General features: G+C 47.2%; 2 protein-coding genes across 2 annotated transcripts; both read left to right on the top strand.

The window, feature by feature from the left end:
• Positions 1 to 6,256: 6,256 nt before the first annotated feature.
• On the top strand, positions 6,257 to 10,769 carry ccdc120b (coiled-coil domain containing 120b). The gene is made up of 9 exons (XM_068742133.1): positions 6,257 to 6,305; positions 7,557 to 7,687; positions 7,846 to 7,947; positions 8,041 to 8,152; positions 8,285 to 8,344; positions 8,532 to 8,685; positions 8,789 to 8,890; positions 9,144 to 10,181; positions 10,673 to 10,769. The coding sequence occupies exons 1-9, from the start codon at positions 6,257 to 6,259 to the stop codon at positions 10,767 to 10,769; spliced, it is 1,845 nt and encodes a 614-aa protein (XP_068598234.1).
• A 3,065-nt stretch (positions 10,770 to 13,834) lies between these two features.
• LOC137898137 (SRSF protein kinase 3-like) lies at positions 13,835 to 17,671 on the top strand. Its single transcript, XM_068742134.1, has 14 exons — positions 13,835 to 14,066; positions 14,141 to 14,249; positions 14,354 to 14,441; positions 14,874 to 14,961; positions 15,031 to 15,137; positions 15,237 to 15,402; positions 15,495 to 15,520; positions 15,641 to 15,697; positions 16,330 to 16,669; positions 16,756 to 16,853; positions 16,968 to 17,075; positions 17,156 to 17,225; positions 17,325 to 17,417; positions 17,487 to 17,671. Exons 1-14 carry the CDS (start codon positions 13,835 to 13,837, stop codon positions 17,669 to 17,671), a joined length of 1,767 nt encoding a protein of 588 aa, XP_068598235.1.
• Positions 17,672 to 18,662: the final 991 nt, after the last annotated feature.

Below are 18,662 nucleotides of genomic sequence, written 5' to 3'. Positions count from 1 at the left end.
TTTTAAAATCACGTTTTAAGATTAGTTTTACATTCATAACAAGGACCAAACCACTGGCATGAACATCCTCTTATAAGGGCATTCTATAAAGCTAGACATACTATCTGGGTTTCTATGGATGGATATAGACAAAATATACAGATTAAATTAGAATATACATAGATTAAAGTAATAAAATGAGTAGGGGGGGGGCTGTCAGGGGTATCTATAGAACTAAATCCCTATGAAAGTTGCTGTACAACCCAAGAACTGCCTTGGCTTTGCTGCGTTACCAGGTCGCGTCCACTAGGTGGTGCTGGAGACAGCTAGTAATTCTACCTCTTTAATTGTATCAAGAAAGTAAATCAAAGAAAGTCACATGAGACATTTTTTTTACATTTGTTAGCAGGTGGCACCATCACCAACCTTTATCCAACATACCATGTTTGGCTTCATCGGATCATGGATTGTGGAGAACTTATCGTTCTATGGTGAAACATGGAAATATTTAATTAACTATAATTATTAATTAATATTAGGTAGGCTGCCAGTGATGATCCTCTAAAGGTGGATTACCAACATGACAAGGTGCCCCCTCGTCATGTTGGGTCTAGGGACGCCCCTGATAGCATTCCCCATGTATCCCATCTTATTATTATTATGCGTCATTACGCACGTGCCTTTGCAACAACTGGATAACAATGTGTGTTGACTCGCACGTTGGACGCCACGCAACATCTGGGAGGGGCGTCAGTGTGTGACAGCTGGATGAGCAGAAGAGGCTTTCATCCGGCGCAGGAGGCGACCCTGAGATGCGCATGCAGGGCTCGTGACACCGCGGAGGTCGCGAGGCTGCTGGTGAATCGCAATTATTGGGATGCGACCCCATGATGAGCGAGGCTCCTTCTTTCTTTCTCTACCGGGACGTTTCTTTCATCGAAGCTTTCGTTTTTGGGAGGAATGATTTTTCTCGGCTCTGTTTTGAGGACCATGGAGACCCCCGAAGGCGTCGGTCATGCTCTCTGGTAAGAATCGATCCTTGTCCAAGATGTCCTTCTCCCTCCTGCCTTCTTTATCAACCATTAACATGCATATATAAAGAGCCCCGCATGGTTTCATAGCAGGCGCCATTTGAAATGCGTATTATGTTATTTGGACGTGCGTTAAATGTCAAGTAAAAAAATAAATAAACCGGTGGTGAAATCGTGACACACCAGCGAAATGTTTTTTTTTTTCTGTCGCCATTCATTTGCGCGTCATCAGCCGGTGCGGATGAATGGCTGGAAGCCGGGACTTCATGTTGGAACGCACGCTTAGTGCGCTCCACGCAGAGCCAAATAACACGCGCGGTCCCCTTCAGTCTGTGGGCGGCAAACAGGAACACATGTATTTATTGTTGTCCATTTAAAATGACAAAATTCTGCTGCAATTCAACCATCAATCCCTTTAAAGGAATAAATAAATATCTGCATCATGCTTTTTTGGGAACACACACACACAACTCCCCCTCATGATGCCACTGCGTTGTTCCGGTCAGCTGGCACTGCCCGTCTGCTGAGGAATATTGATTTCACTGTTCTCATGCACCAGCGTTAAGCCCGATTAGGAACAGATTCCTGAACAAGGACCTCTGTCTGGATCAGTCAGCACCTCGTGGGGGGGGGTCAGATTTGTTTTGACGTAAGTCTCTGGGAAAGACCTCTCTGTTTTCACGAGAGGATTTTCCACTGTGCTGCCAGCAAGCATTTTTTGAAAGCGCTGATTGTTGATGTTCTTGGGTCTGTTTGCTTTGAATTCTTCTTGGACCAATAGGGAGGGTTGATTGATCTTTTCCTTTCCAATAGGTAACATGAAACTCAAGCTGCACAGATTTAGAGCTGCACACACATTTGTGTATATAGTACACTTTATGTTTGGGTCATTTCCTTACACGAAGGCGACACAGTTCCCTTTATGATGCTGCCATTAAGAGACCTGGACTGACGACATCCTCACCCTGTGATCTGACTCCGGGACCTTTCGTCACGCCTGCTAACATTTGCATGCATTTAAAATGTAAATACGCCTCAGGCTTCTGCCGAGATGCGTCTGAGCTCAAGGGAGTCAAATCTCTGACCTCGCTGTTAAAAATATACCGGAGCTGTTAATGAGACCGAGAATTCACCCACATCTCTGCAGTCACCGCAATCCCAGAGCGATGTGCATGTGTTATAGTGCACGTGGTATAGTGCACGTGTTATAGTGCATGTGAGTGCAGAGCCACCCTGGACGCCTGTCGGAACCAAACAAGGCGTGTTAAAAGCGCACCCTGTACAAATTACCTTCATGTGTTAAAGAGCAAAGGGAAAATGTATGTTAGAGCCACATTCCTTTCTTTATTACCCCCCCCCCCCCCCCCACACACACACCCAAATCTCAGTTTTAGCAGAATCCCGGTGGATAGCAATCGCTGAGATAGTTTCACTCACGGTACTTGTGTCAGAAGTGAGCGTGCGAGTGTCAAGGCCGGGGAGGCGAGATGGCGAGCTGCGCTGTTATGGGCTGATAAGCGTGTGATAAATCAGTAGTTCACACAGACCCTGCAAGGAGAGAGCATGTTGGTGTGGGGGTTGGGGGCTTAGAAAGGGGGGGTGGGGGGGGGGGGGTCACCAGGCCCTCCATAAGCCCCTTTGGTCTGAGATGCTCAGGTGGAGGTAGTTCAGTAAATCCTCTGGCCGGAATGTGCTGGATGTTTCACCCTGGCTGATCTCTTCTTCATACCGAAATCACAACTGCATTCCTTTTTTTTTTTTTTTTTTGTAAATCCCCTGCATATTCTGGACGGGGGGGCGGGGGGGGGGCGTTTACAGCCATGATTCTGTCCATCCTTCTCCATGTTAACATCTTTTATCTGATGCCGAGCTACGGCGGAGGGGGGGGGCTTGTAGTGCTTTCTTATAAATGGTTGTCACATCCTGAAAACCAACGTGGCATAGTTTCACGTGAATATTTCACAGCTCCACGTTCCGCACGCTGCAGCTCCGGTTTCGACTCCTCCAGAAACACTTTCTGGTCCGCTGCTCTTACCCGGGGGGGCGTGTCAGCACAAACAGTCAACAGGAGGCGGACCTCACCTGCCGTTAAAGGCCTGGGGGGGGCGACGTTCCAGCTGTCCCTTTACGTCCCACAGCTGCTCCAAACGGCCTGCTGAAACAGGGCGAGAGGCTAGCAAATGTTGTAGCTACAGACAGGGGGGGGGGGGGGGCGTTTGCGTATTGGGAAAAGGCTTTACAGCAAGTGGTGGAAATATGTCTAGCCTGTTTCTGGGACTCCTGGGGTCGATAAAAAGCTGCAGAGCGTGAATCTCCATCACGATTATCCAGGATGAGGAGACTGAATGCAGACTTGTCGCCTGTAGTAATTCCTCTTCGCTGTGGCTGTTGCGATGTGATGTGTGTGTGACTTCTACGTCTGGGAGAGGGCCGGGTCGGCTCCTGGTGCGGAGACGATGGCGCTGGATTTACCTTCGGTTTGCGGCCCATCAGGCTTGAATATTAAAGTCTTTGCTTATTTGCATTCGGGAGACGCAAGCCGCATCGGGGCAGCTCGCCCTCATCGCACAGCTCATGTTTTAATCAACATGGCTCCCTGAGTGCCGTCTGCCCCCCGCCCCACACACAACACACACATGCTAAGTCAGCATGCGTTTGATGATCGCCTCCCATTCGTAGCTCTTAAACCCCGTCCTCCTCCACGTTTATCTGATTCTCCGTTGTCCCGCCATCCATCCCGCCGGCCTCTCTCTGGAATGTGATCCTCTTTCATGTTCTTGTACCTGCAACCTCCGCACACATCTGCTCGCCACATGTTGAAGCAGTTAGCACTTTATTTGAACCAGCGAGACCAGCAATCCTCTCAGGTGTTATTTATTACATTCAGTAGCGGCTAGAAAGTGACCTGATGGATTTGCTCTTTGTCATACTTGAGTACCTTAACTTACCCCTTGGGGAGTATGTTTGTGTGTGTGTGTGTGTGTGGGGGGGGGGGGGGCAGACGGCACTCAGGGAGCCATGTTGTTTAAAACATGAGCTGTGCAATGAGGGCGAGCTGTAATTTCAGAATTTAGTCACACTGTGAGGGTATTTTTTTGACGTTTTCCTTTTTTACGTGATGGTTTGTGAGTCCGTGGTGGTGTAGTGGTTAGAGCTGTCTCCTCACGGGAAGAAGTTGCCGGGTTTGATCCCCATCTGTGTGGAGTTTGTATGTTCTCCCCGTGTCTGCCTGGGTTTTCTCCGGGTTTTTACCCATTCCTGTATCCTTAAAAATTCTGTTTTGATGTACGCAAGCAAGACTTTCGGCCCTCGCCTGAGGTTTATGCTCCCTCTCTATTTACCTTTCAATCTACTTCCCATTTGATCTACAGTTAGCATCTTCTACAATTTGGTTTCCACATATTTCTGCAAGCTTGGTAAACTGGAATCGTTTGCAAGCTGCAATAAAGTCCGACTTAAATGCAGCCTAGTGTGCAGCCTGAACTGAACAACAAGCAATTAGAGCATAACGCTAAATGCTAAAAGACAGCGTCAGGTACGTCATGTTATTTCACAAACATCAAGGGACGTCATTAAGTCGGTTGCGCTGGAGTGTTAGTGAAATGTAACCTCTCATTTGTAACAGGCCGATTTTTTTTTTCCAATGGGGGCGTGGCCTATCCTAAAACAACTGGGCGGAGTTTAGCAAAATTTGTCAAAGACTTTGCAGAGACCATGACGGTGTACAGAATTGGATTGTACAAATGAAATGAGCCACTTTGCATGTCATTCCGCTCTTATCCTGTGAAGTTATACTTTATCCTTGCTGGCACAAATTGCGTCACTAGGAAGTGAAATGTTCCAGTTAACTCAACGCATTAAGGAAACATTTGTAAACCTGCAGTCTTGAAGTCAAAGGATTGACCTATGAAGCGATAAAGACTCGTGTTAGTGGGTGAAAAGAACAGCTAGTTAGTTACTGAGTAAATGTTTTGGTTTCTGGACAAAGCCCTTCTTAGCGGGCACCGGCAGCCTTTTGGCTCCAGAGTCCAGCTGAACACCAAATGTCTCTGTTTTCTCTGGAGAGCCTGTCTCAGCGGTTTTACTGCTCGAGCCCGACAGCAGAGAACAGACAGAACAGACCTTTTAGATTCCCATAGTTAAAAGCTCCTCTCTGTATATATGATGAACCTAAATCCCGGTTCAAATGACGAGCTTTGATCCGGGTGGCGGTTTGTAGATCTTCCACTTATTCTTCTTCCACTTAGGCCAGGCACCCCGATGGTTTGTGCAGGAGCAAACAGCAGCTGCTGGTTCGGTTCCAGCACAGGAGAGAGCTCGGCGCAACTATTTCAAGTATGTCCCCCACACAAAGCGAGCCTCATGCTTTATGATGTTTGAGTGGGGAAAACAGAACATTGGCAACCCTTAAAGAGCAAAAAGTCTTGTCGGATGTGTGCGGCGCTTTGTGAGTCGCTCAGTAACTGACAGATAAAAACGATGCGATGCTGGTGGGAGCTGTTTAATTTTGATTCACCCCTTGAGGTCTTCCTTCTAGGTTCGCCGGTTGACGGAGTATTTCTGTGATTTACTATCGAGACGCTTGTTCATGGCGAGGATGTGTGAGCAGCAATGACTGAGAGGCACTCGTCCTATTTCGGGATATCGACTCCCGGGAGAGGGAGCTTTGTTTGAAATGATCCTCCATTAGTGTCGGGAGACGTGCAACAAGAAACTCACGGAAGAGCAAAATGACTTGAATCCAAGCCAAGAGCAAAGTTCACTGAACTTTATCCCTCACCTGACGCCTCTCTTCCGTTTCTGTTCATACATTATTAACGTCGCCTTTTTTTTGGTTCCACTCTTCTAACTCTTTCCAAATGAATAGGCTGCTAATTGTATCCGACAGTTAATTATAGCGTATTAGAAGGGGCAAGTAACGTGTGGGTCAGCTATTATCGACCTTTTCATGTTTTTGGTAGGACAACCTGGCATTCCGGTCGAACTTAATCTATTTTATTTGCAGTTTTACATTTTAGAATTGGGACATGCTAAACTCTTTTCTGCCATCCGACCTGGCAGGAGTCATAAAGTCCTGAAAGCGAGATGAGGACACTTCAAGGGTCGATCAAGCAAGAATTCAAAATGATGACTCTTACATGTCCATATGGTCCCATCTGGCTTAGCAGGAGTTAACGCTGAGTTCTTTCCACCAGGTGAGGGCGTGGCTGGGAGCGTGAGTTGTACAGTCTCCAGAATCACAGCACATGGAGGTCAAAGGGCATCTGATCACATCCATGGGTTTGGGGGCTCCTGGTGAGTAATGAAAACATCTCACAGTGCAAACGCAGACACTTTCTCGTCTGGACAAGTCTGAGATGGCCTTGCAAACCAATCAGCTTGGTTTTCCCCCCCTCCAAACAGTTCAACAGACGGGAAAAAAATGTGTTTTTCTTGAGGGACGAGGCCAACTGAAAAAACAGATGGACGTGTGAAGCCTTTTGTTTCCGTAGTGCCGCCACAGTCGTCAGATTATCTTATCAGAGCGCTGCGAGCCGACGTCAGGCTCTTAGAAACAAACGCTTTAAAGGGCGGCCATTGTACAATGTTGGCTTGAAAAAAGAAACACTTCTTATTTTGAAGCTGTGGTATTTTATATTACGATGATTCAGCATAAAAAGGACACATCTCTGTTGATAAAAATGACACACTTTGCAGATTTCTTGCAAAAATATTTCTTCAGAGCAAATGTTTTTCCCCCTCATGAAGGTCGAGCAATGAAACTAATTCAATTCATTGTTTTGTAGATTAGGGCGGCATGGTGGCGTAGTGGTTAGTGCTGTCGCTTCACAGCAAGAAGGTACCAGGTTCTATTCCCATCTGCGTAGAGTTTGGCTGTTCTCCCCGTGTCCATGTGGGTTTTCTCCAGTTTCCTTCCTCTTCCAAAAACATGCAATTCAGATCAATTGATGACTCTAAATTGTTCTTGGTGTGTGTAGGTGTGCTCTGTGTGGCCCCACAATGCCGGCGACGCGTTCGAGGTGTACCTCTCGCCCATAGCAAGCTGGGATAGGCTCCAGCAACTCCAGTGAACCGAAAAGCTGAGGAAATGGATGGATGAATGTTTTGCAGGAATTCCTTTTTCGACAAATCTTGAGGATTATCCCTGATTTATGCAACCAGCAAAAAAAAAAAAAAAAAAGCAACATGTAGGAAGTATTTCTCACAGAACCATTAAAAGAAAACTTTAAATCCAGATGTTGCTCTGGATCACCAGCAAATCTAATAGATAGTTTAGTGGATAATAATGTACCTCTCCAAAGCATTCCATTTTATCCAAATCCATTCAGAACTTTTTGGATAATGCTAAAAATAGAAAATGAAAGAAATACAACAACACCATGCGGTTCACGGAGCCGTTTTTAGCTCTGCGCCACAAAGTAACGCGTCTTAACTTAACACAGGAGCTGCTTGTCAGCATGATCAATCGGTTTGCTTGGTTTGAATCCTGGGCTTTTAAATCTTGTGAAGCCTGTCCCTCTGAAGATGTGCTGCGGTTCCGTATAGACGTTAAAGACTGCCAGGACAGCAAGCTGCAGGCCGAGAGGATCGCAGCTCTTCAGGAGAGGAAGCAGGCCCTGGAGGCTCTCCTCAGCACCAGGGTGGGAGAGCTCAAACAAGTCTGTTTGCAGGAAGCAGTGAGTAGCTCTCAATGACTGGCCACATTCTCACCACATGCTGGGGGGGGGGTTGACGAGTCACAAGCTGTTTTAATGAGAGCGTCGTCCTTTATTTTATGTAACACAGGCCGGTGAGAATAGTTTAGTGACTGTGGACTAATAAATGTCCTCTGCAGGAGCTGACTGGTAAGTTGCCACGCGCTTGCCCCTTTGAGACGGGAGAGAAACCCCCACTGGCGCAGCGCAGAGCTGGCCTGGCGCCCAACACTAAGGCAGAGGTAACTCAACACTTTGAATACCAATCGCGTCGATGCGGTCACCGTACGTCTGAGCGTACTCGCCGTCTAACTGCTGGCTTTCCATCTTTGCAGGATGCCGCGGCCCAAAGAAAAGCCGTCTTCACTGGTGCGATTTACAGGCACTCAGAATCAGACAGGAGCGTCCCGAATAGCAAGAGGACGGTTCATCGGGGGTGTCACACTGGTATAGCTGCAAAGCAAATGAAAAGCTCGTCCACTAGCCCCTTTTTAAAAACACCCTTTCATGCGCTCATCACACGTGTCCGACTCAATGTCGCGTCGTCTTTTGACCCGTCAGTGGGTTCTTCTCTTACAGAGGACACCGTCACGTCAGAGAGTACAAGCTCCATGTCCGATTCAACATCCCATGAGAATGGTGAGTCAGCACCCCTCTCTCTGACAAACAACCAAATCACACGCACATTTACATCGGTCAATAATAAACCGGGATATTGAGGAACTCATTTTGAAGCTCCATTTACTGCAATGCTAATATAAATGTCAATGTGATCCAGGATGTCTTCTGGATCATCACAAAAATAGAAATGATTCTTCCAAAACAGAGTCTTCTCCCAGCGTTGCGGCTGATCAACGGTTCCTGTCTCAGCCCCGGCTCACCGTCGGCAGCCCCGACCACAGGATCAGCAGGAAGCTCTCTCCAGTCGAGATCTATTATGAGATGAGGACACGACGCAACTCCGTCACAAGCTCCGTCAGGTGCGACCCGAGACCGCGCGTCTGCTTAATGTCTGCTCAACGATACACGTGCACGTGCATGCACGATATTTACATCCGTGCTTTCTTGTATCGCATGTCACAGCCCGACTCACTCTTTACCAAGGAGTGCGTCTAACGTTGAAGGCAGAAGCGTTCCGGCTACTCCTCTTTTGACCCGCACGGCTCCGATCAACGTTCACGTCAGGTAGTAATCGATGCAGCTCAGCTACAGCTACCTTCCCCCGTGAAAACCGTGTGGTCGGAAATGGCGAAGTGATTGAGCTGAAATCCGATAGAGTCAGCATTTAATAACAATTAGAAAAGGAAAAAGATTCCTCGTAAAAAGCAGTTCCATGGATTTAATTAAAATCCTAAGACAGTTTTGACTCGCTTCTCTTAGTCCGTAGTCGCTGCTGGTTCTCTCCTAATGGACGCTGCTGTGCTCTTCCCTGCCTCAGGTCAGATGCACCAGGTGGTAACGGCTTGAAGCAGTGGTCTGGTAGCCTGGACGTGCCCTACATGATCCCACTGGCCCAGGACGGCTCTTCTTCCGACCGGCGTAGCTGCCCATACAGCTCCCGAACCCGGCGCAGTAACAGCTCAGAGGCCCTGCTGGATAGATCGAGCCTCCCTGACGATCCTGCGCCCAGAAATGGAATGCCCCCTAGAGGAGGGCCCTACAAGAGCTCGGAGACGCTGACCGATGGCAAGTTACGACACATTCGGCTGGGAAGTCCTGAGAGACACGCTGACGGCTCTGCGGAACAGGCCAAAATGCGTCATTCCGTGGGTGGCAGAGGGGCTGGTGGTGCCTACAATGATCTGTTGATGGACTACATCTGGGGGAAACAGCACAGGGTGCCAGTGGAGCACCACCTGTACCAGTCCACTGGCAGGATTTGGCAGGACATGTCCTCTCCACGCTCCTCCACTGCTGGTGTGCCTCCACATGCCAATGGCTTTTCCCATTCCCAGGTGCACCTTCCCAGTGCAGCACCTCCTTACAGTCCTATGGTCCTCCGTGGGTCCCAGTCGGAGCTGCGCAGAGTCAAAGTCACCAGAACCAAATCTTGCGGACCCTTTATTCCTTTGCAGCAACATCCTCAGGATGCCATCCTGCTGTCGGCATACGAGTCTCCCTTTCCTGCCTCGGGCACTACGGCATCCTCCATCCCCAATCTGCACCCGTACCAGACTGATCTGCCTGGTCTTTCCTTCGGCCGCAGACCCCCACAGTTCTCTCTACCGACCACCGAAGACTCGACGCGGAGCCTGCATAAAGCCCTGGCCCTGGAAGGACTGAGGGACTGGTACCTGAGGAATGCCCTTGGCTATCCTCCTGCTGCCTCGAAGGGGAACGAGGCAGGGGTCTCTCGTCTCTCGCACCCCCATCCGATGATGCATCAGGGCCAGTCCGCTCAAGGAGAACCAACCAACGGACACAGGTCTCAGATACCGCAGTCAGCCAGTTTCCACGGTCACCCGCTGCACGGAAGGTCAGTAGTTCTGTTATCTTACTTGCTGTGTCTTTTGCACCCACGTTCTGCTCCTGGGAGTCGTCGTCTGTCAATATATGTGATGTCGATCTGTTTCTTGGGCTACGCGAGAATATAGTTCACTGGACTGCAAAGCGAAGGTGGCAGTTCGTATTCCTGCAGAGGACGGTGCCATTAGTCTCATCCTGTTCTCAAACAATCCATCTATCATCCCGCCTGCTTGTTTTATGTTTCCTCGTTCTTGTCTTTCACGAGGTCAGCATTATCTGCCGCTGCCTGCCTTGTGCCAACAGCAAGGCGCTCGCATGCTCCCACGGGACAAATAAGGAAGTGCTCTCATTAAAAGGCGTTCTTGAATTTTGAGCGAACACAAATCACACTTTACTTGCTAACCTTTAAAGATGTCCTTCTCCAACCTCCTTCTGCTCCAGTGGCTTCACCCATCATGTGCGTCCAATCCGCTGTATTGATTTGTCTCCCCCCCTCCACAGGTCGATGGAGTTCTCCCTCTATCAGGAGACTTCTCAACCGCAGATGCAAGAAGTGGCCCCAAAGGAACCCAAGGCGGACCCAGGCACTCTCGTCTGAAGCGGCAACCCCCCCCCCCCCCCCACAAACACACTAAAGCATATGAGCAGGTGCGACGTAGCCTCGCACGTTTATCCTCTCAGACTCAATACCAAGTTGATACCGCGTGACCTCAACCGCAAAATGAAACACGGCAACCTCAGCAGAAATAGACAAAACATGTAGCTATACGGTGTGAAAAGTCTCGGCAAGTTCCTTGTATTATATCTCACCAGGATATGAACCTCAAACCAGTGTCCTCATGTGGATGTGCACTGGAGTGGACGTAACAATATGGTCCAACTGAATTTCAATATTTCTTGTCCGACACTTGCAGAAGAATCCCCCCCCCCTCGAAAAAAAAAAAAAAAGAAAAGTCTACAGACGTATAATTTTCTACAGAATATATTCAACTCTAAATCCCTATTTTGTATCTTCTCAGATATAAAGAAACAGTTCTATTATTAAAGAGGTAATTTATTGCTCATTGATTGTGTGTGATATACAAAGATATGTTACGGGGGCTCGCGCCCTTTGAAAAGAATCAACACATGCTGGTGAATGTGTGTTTGCAAAATGCAAAAACATGCTTCGGTCTTCATCTGCTGATCATTTTACAGCCACTTGTGCTTTTTGTTTGAGTAACGGAATAGGCCCGTGAACTGTAGCGTCCCAGTGTAGCAGACAGGAGTGCCTCAACGTTTTCTTAGTACACCTAAAGTTCGGTTGGAAAACTTTCCAAAAGTGTTTTCCAATCATCTGAAATGCTAGCATTAAGCCTTTGTGGGGTTTGTGTAATGAAAAACTGCAAGCAGGTAATGATGTCACCGAATGAGGGCATCTGGAACGATGTGGGGCTTCTTGCTACGTGCTTTCTAGATTCAGCCCGTAAATGTAGCTTCGTCTGCGCGGAACTCGATTAAACCTTTGGACCATTCTAGGAGCAACCTGAGGGCTGTTGTGGGACCTGCTGTCGCACACGACTGTATGACGGTTCACTGAAATGAGCAAACGAGGATGCGAGGATGTCATGAGCAGCACTTTACCAACATCTTAAGCCTTAATTCCCTATGAAATGATCTCGGCGCGATGACGGGCGGCAGGACGCTTTGGATTTAGGAAAGTGATTCTTGTCTACTGGATTGTTAGCCTGTACAAAAAGCTTGGATTGTATTGATGAGTTTCAAGTTGGCATTTTATTCCCATACTAACAGCGTCATTTTAATACTAACACAACAAGTATTTAATCAGACTAGCCCCCCCCCCCCCACACACACACACACATTTCTCCCCCATTTAAGCACGATTTAATTGGTTGTAAAAGGCGATGTCGATGGCGTGAACAGAATAGGGCGGCTGCCGTTGTGAATGATGGTGTGAGCAGGTCTCAGACCAGTAAATGTGTGTTTTTTTTAGAATCCATGCAGGCTGATTTTTGTATTTATAACAATTTCAGCTCATTCCACGCATTTGTTTCCGAGTTAGAGATGACGATTTTATTGTGCTTAGCGTAGTCAGTGAATCAGAATGAGAAATGAAATCCTCCGAAAGTTTCAGTTTGTTTTCACGACTTCGTGTTCGACATCTTGAGAGTCATTTTGAATGTACTTCTTTGCGTTCTACTCCGTTACGCTTGTGCTACACCAAAATGGCTCTTGGTTTCTCCTGCGTTCTCGTCCTCTCGGCATGCAGCGTCTTCCAACCGGTGACAATGAACCGAACTCAAAGACCAAACGGGCTGTGCACTGGAAGTAGCAAATGTCCTTTTCATGTAATGTCCTCTGTCAGTGATATAAATTTAGATCTGAAGCAAATTTATTCAAACTAGATTGTGTTGATGAAGTTATAACATTTTCTATCTATATCTAAAGTAGCTCTTTCTCATCAGTGCAGGAAGTGATCATGTGTGTTAACATTCGATTACATTCTTTTGGGATTTAACTGTTTTCTCTGGTCCTCCTCTCTTTATAACCAGGCCTATGAAATAAGACTTAGGCGACATGCCCTGGCCTATACTGTATGAGATTGTGCATTTATTCTACTAATTAAAGTGTTATGTTGGAATCAACAAAATATCTCTGATGTGTTTGATTATTACAAGACATTGTGTTTGAGTGTTTCTCTATTATTATTATTATTATTATTATTATTATTATTATTATTATTCCACTCACACTACAATAACACTTTTCTATGTGACTTTAAATTATTTTAAATTCTGCAAATAAATTATAGGGAAGTCAGAAAACATTGAAACTAATCTCTGAGCCACCTTCTGAAACAGCGCTGGCGTCTCGACCGTGATAAATGTCAGAACAGCAGCGGCGGCGTGCTATTCTTGGACCCGAGTGTTTTTTCCACGCAGACCGAGGAGCAGAGCTCTTGGGAGGTTGAAGGTTCTCTGCCGGTGTCGTGATCAGATCCTTTTTATTCACCACGTCACAAATATTAAAAACTGCACACGTCACAGAGGTAAGTGGGCTTCTCCTGTAATGTTTGATGAGTGTTGATTGGGAACGCCTTAAGTTATTGTTTTGTAGGCAACGTGTCGTTCGCTCAGAAGCGCTCGTCAAATACAACTTCCGGCACGAACCTTCAGAATAAGATTCAGATTTGACGTCGAACAGGAACCGAAGCCAGTCAAAAACGGAAATTAATAACCTAATTTATAAAATAACGAGAACCTTTTAATCCTCAAGCAGTGAAGACGAACCTAAAACATTAGAATGGGCGCAAATCAAGCGGACTGCAAACAGCAGTTAAGTGTCTTTGCTGTATTATTGTGACCGGATATTACCTTTATTTTGAAGGAATGCTGATTGCTATCCCCCCCCCCCCCACGGAACCGAGTTCAGTTACAGCTGCAGCGGTGTCAGGAGCTATTTACGTTGACGTGCCATTCATCCATCTAAAAATAAACACGCAAGCTACTTTCTGGATAAACTAAATAGCGACTCTTATTTAGAGATAAAAAAAAATAAAAAAACTCTACTTTTTAAAGTAAGCATGTTATTTTTTTTCTTCTAGCCCCTCCCCCCCAGGTGTTGCTGTCACCTGGGCCCCATCTTCATCAGGCTGTGGCAAACATGTCTTCTTCATACGCCAGCGCTATGTCAGCCCTCCTGTCAGTCGGCTCTCCAAGGCCACCCATCGAGCCCACCTGTCCCTCCTCCCGGGACAAGGAGAGGAATCCCAAACCTTCACCTGCGTCCAGCAAAACTGTCCAATCCCATCCCGCTGCACGGGCACTTCCTGGTCCCCCTGACCCTCTGGGGTCGTACGATGAGCAACAGGAGAACCCTGCAGAGTACGGCGTTGGTAGGCAGCGCACCGGAACCAAACACCGACCCGCTCGCTCGAGATCCTCTCTCTGACGATGCGTTCTGTTGCAGGCGGCTACTATCGCGTTGAAGTCGGAGACATTTTCATTGACCGTTACCAGGTGGTAAAAAAACTGGGATGGGGTCACTTCTCAACTGTGTGGCTCTGCTGGGACATGGTGTGAGTTGGGCCTTACCTCTGGGCTTCGGGTGTAGCGTGATAATATCATGTTATAATAACATTTGATGGTTTTATGTGATGTAATCTTAATTACTGCGATGCAGGAAGAGGCGTTTTGTGGCCCTGAAGGTGGTGAAGAGTGCTGAAACGTTCACGGAGACGGCGCTGGATGAGGTCAGACTCCTGAAGTGTGTAAGTGTTTTATTTTTTTTTGCCTAACACGTGTACTCGGTACTTTTCTGTCATTTTAGACTACTCTTTCATGATTGGTGGACTCTCAAGAGTAGTCTAAAAATACGTGTCCTTTGTCAACACAAAGACAGTCGTGTCTTTGCCGTGGCAGTTGCGGAGCAGTGGGAGCCGCTCTAAGCCTGACTGATTGATAACGGAGGCATAAAATGCATTCGCTTGGGAGACGGGGTCAGCTTTTACGTGGTATCGAATGGCGTTAATCTTTCTGATTGCATCCGGATCATCTTGATTGCTGAGCGAAGCAGAGGGAGGCGGCAGACGTGGGTTAATGCGGCGTCCGTCACGGTTGCCATGCTGCTGTGTGTTTTACAGCGTGTGCTATTGGGGAGACTGTTTTGTTTGTCCTAATTATAAAATGCTCCCGTCCGTCAGGTACGAGATAGCGACCCCGAAGATCCAAAACGTGAGAAAATCGTGCACCTGATTGACGACTTTATGATCAGCGGGGTAAATGGAGAACGTATCCTTTACAGAAGACAGAAATACTAGAAGCAATGGTTTTTATTTTAAGTCCTCAACAGCTCACCAGATGTGTGCATGGTTCTGGAGGTGCTGGGCCACCAGCTGCTGAGATGGATCATCAAATCCAACTACTCTGGCCTCCCCCTGCCCTGCGTTAAAAGCATCCTCAGACAGGTGCCCCCCCCCCCCTACCCCCCTTTCCCCGCTGACCAGCTGATTTCTGCTCCTCGCTGACATGGAGTGCAGTGACAGTATTTCCATTCCTTATCGCAGGTTCTGCAGGGTTTAGATTACCTGCACACTAAATGCAAGATTATCCACACAGACATCAAGCCAGAAAACATCCTGCTAAGAGTGGACGAGGCGTATATTCAAAAGATGGCGGCCGGCACCGAACTGCGGCAGCTGCCGGCGTCCTCTGAGTTCACCGACCCCCCAGGTCGGTGATGCTGCAGCAACCTCTAACATTGTAGTTAATACTTACAGAATTTTTCTCATTCTGTTCTGTTTGATGCTTTCACTTCCGGCCAGGGAACAGAAACGCCAGAGAAAAACAGGTGCGCAACCTCAAATGTATTTCTCTGTTTAAAATGTTTTTATGCTTTAAAAAAATCATGCAAATTAGATTTTGCCAGGACTGCGCCGTGACCTTTGTGTTTCTGCTGTGAATCCCTAAGAGTTTGTCCAGCTTGTTGGGGAAGCTGACTGGGGTGTTCCACTCGTTTGGGGAATGGGTAAGATGGATGTTGTGTGTTTTGGACTTGAGTTTCTTAATTGTGTACTGATGACATCGACAGAAACTCAGCACCAAACTTGAGACGTATGCTGAACCAACATTTATATTGATAAAACTCAAGATGGAAGAGATGAAAATCTTTAAGCAATGCAAATAGAAAAAAAATCAAAGTTGCATATTTTCTTTAAAAAAATATTAATGTATTGATGCCACAACTGTAGTTTATTTGTATTATATAGTAGTGCATTTTTGTACATATCAGCTCTTACTTTATACCTCATGTGACGATGAAAATAAAATAGTAAAATAAAACAATGTTCTAATTTTAATAACATTTGATTTGACTAGTGAGTTACTAAACTTGAGGAAGCTTCAGACAATGAGTCAACATTATACAAATTAATCTTGTAAAATGAAAATAAATGCGTTGAATGTTTTCCCCGCGGCCACCAGGGGGCGCCACAGTCGCGCTTTAATGTGAGGGATTTATTTATCAAAATTATTTCAAATCACACTAAATTAATTAATTCAACACTCCTCCGGTGAATAATTTAAATCAATGATATTGTTACTCCCTCAGAGTTCAATATATATATATATTTTTTGTTATTTCCCCACAACTTCCTGCAGTCCAGTAAGGCCACGAGGAGCCCCGTGAAGCGGCGGCTGTGGAAAGCCAGGAGTCCACGCAGACGAGACGCAGCGGCTGACCGCAGTCCAGAAGACGCGCATCTGTGGTCACTCCACGAGGCCACCGCTCTGTCCGGCTGTCACTCTGGAGCCGCAGGTTCGAACCTCGTGTTGAGTAGGCGAACCCTGCTGCTGGAGGACGGACCGGACGCGCATCCGCACTTCCACAACGACTCCATCCGCTTGTGGCCGGGTTTCGACGCAGACGCTCCCGTCATCGGCTCTGGATCGGTGTTTTATCAGCCTGCGGAAAAAGCACCACCGCTGACATCGGTGCCTGGTCAGTTTCACGATGGGTGTGATCGTTGGGGGGGGGGGTCAGAGGTTGTCCTGATTTGTTCTTCTGACCTCTTTTATTTATTTTAGGTATCAGTGACTCTGATGGACTTTTGGATCTACTAGAACCCCAGAATGCTGACAACATCCTGGTTAAGCTTGCCGACCTGGGAAACGCCTGCTGGGTGGTGAGTTGAAAGCTGAGTCTGCCCTGGGGCGGACTGACGGAAGCAGCATCCATGTGCGGGAGCCGGGAGTCGAACCGGCAACAAATGATCAATTGTCACCTCTCTTGCTTCCAGTATAAGCACTTCTCCGACGACATTCAGACGTGTCAGTACCGCTCCGTGGAGGTTCTGGTCGGCGTCGACTACGGCACACCGGCTGACATCTGGAGCACGGCCTGCATGGTATAGATGTGCTCTTCATCGCTCATCCTGTCGGCATCGACATTATTAGATGTGTTTTTGTCCCTTGTTGTGCACCGTAGGCTTTCGAGCTGGCCACGGGGGACTACCTGTTTGACCCCCAACCAGGAGCGGCATTCTCCCGTGAAGAAGGTTTGCGTTGTTCCTTTGCATCACTTTCTTTTTTTAAACTATTCTTCTTCTTTTAGAATAAAAATCCACATCTTGGCGCATCTGGCTGTTTCCTCTCAGATCACATCGCCCACATCATCGAGCTGCTGGGACCCCTTCCCCCCCAGTTTACCCTGTCGGGGAGAAATTCCCAAAAGTATTTCACCCGCAAAGGTAAAAATCATCTCTGTAAAAAAAACGGCGCGTCGTCGTTGCAAGCTGTTGACCTTTGACCCTCCGCAGGACGACTGCGACGCATCTCCAAGCTGAAGCCGTGGAGTCTGTCTGAGATCCTCCTGGATAAGTACGAGTGGCCGCGGGAGGAGGCCGTCCGGTTCACCTCCTTCCTCCAGACCATGCTGGAGCTGCACCCGGAGAGAAGAGCCACAGCCGCCCAGTGTTTGGAGCACCCCTGGATCGCCTCGTAGGGGGGGGGGGGGGGGGGCTCGAGATGCTGCAGACTGAGGAGCCTGGTGCTGAGCACTCGGGCTGCTTTGTGAACTTTGACTCTAATTTGAGTTTCTCTGCCCAGACCTGTGTGTGTGTGTGTGTGTGTAATGGATCATATCAAAGTGTTAATGACAGTAAAATACAATAAATAAAATATTTGTGTTTCTTTAAGAAGCCTCAAACGTCAACTCGCTCAATAAATAAATAAATGCTTAAGCGGGTGAAATAAATTAATAAATGGGCAGTGCTCTGACTATTGATCATAATTAGAATATTAATGCTCCTCCATTAATGTAAATTAATTATTTTAATGTATTTTATTCAATTCATTTACAACCCCACCGATTCATTGGCTGATTGTGTTGCCCATTGATCAGGTGATTGGTTTGATTTGTACATTTTTTCTTATTGAAAAGGTTATAAATTGTTCCTGGTATCTTTGTACACCAACCATGAGAAGTTAAATTGAATCGGAGTTTTCAGTGTTAAAACGTAATATTATTTATTAGATATTTTTTAAAGCCTCCATTAAAAGTAAATGGAAAAATCCGGATTTTATTGTATCCGGGTGTCTCTCAAAATGTAATTAGATCTAAATTGGATCAAGACCAATCTTCAGACCCCCCCCATCAAGATCCATCAAGATCCATCCAGCAGTTTTCCCGTCAGCCTGCTAATAAATAAACAAATAAATAAACAAACAAATAAACGAACGCAGAGCTCTGAACATCGAGCGATGCGCGCCTTTGCTGCAGTTCTCCTGTCCTCCTGGTGGGACGCGCATTCCTCGCGTGGACACAGACGCGTCCTCGCGTGGACAGGTGGCGTCCTCGCGTGGACAGGCGGCGTCGTGTGAAAAGCAGCAACTGTGTGGTGTTTTCCTCGCAGCGTGGACAGAGGTCACGTCTCGGCGCACGTAAGCGTTATTTTCTGCATCATTTGCATGCGTCGTCGTTGTCCCCCCCCCCC

Source organism: Brachionichthys hirsutus, chromosome 8 (assembly GCF_040956055.1).
Source record: "Brachionichthys hirsutus isolate HB-005 chromosome 8, CSIRO-AGI_Bhir_v1, whole genome shotgun sequence".
NCBI classification, from domain to species: domain Eukaryota; kingdom Metazoa; phylum Chordata; class Actinopteri; order Lophiiformes; family Brachionichthyidae; genus Brachionichthys; species Brachionichthys hirsutus.
The sequence above is the reverse complement of the archived record's forward strand: the minus strand, read 5'-3'. Positions and strand labels throughout refer to the sequence as shown.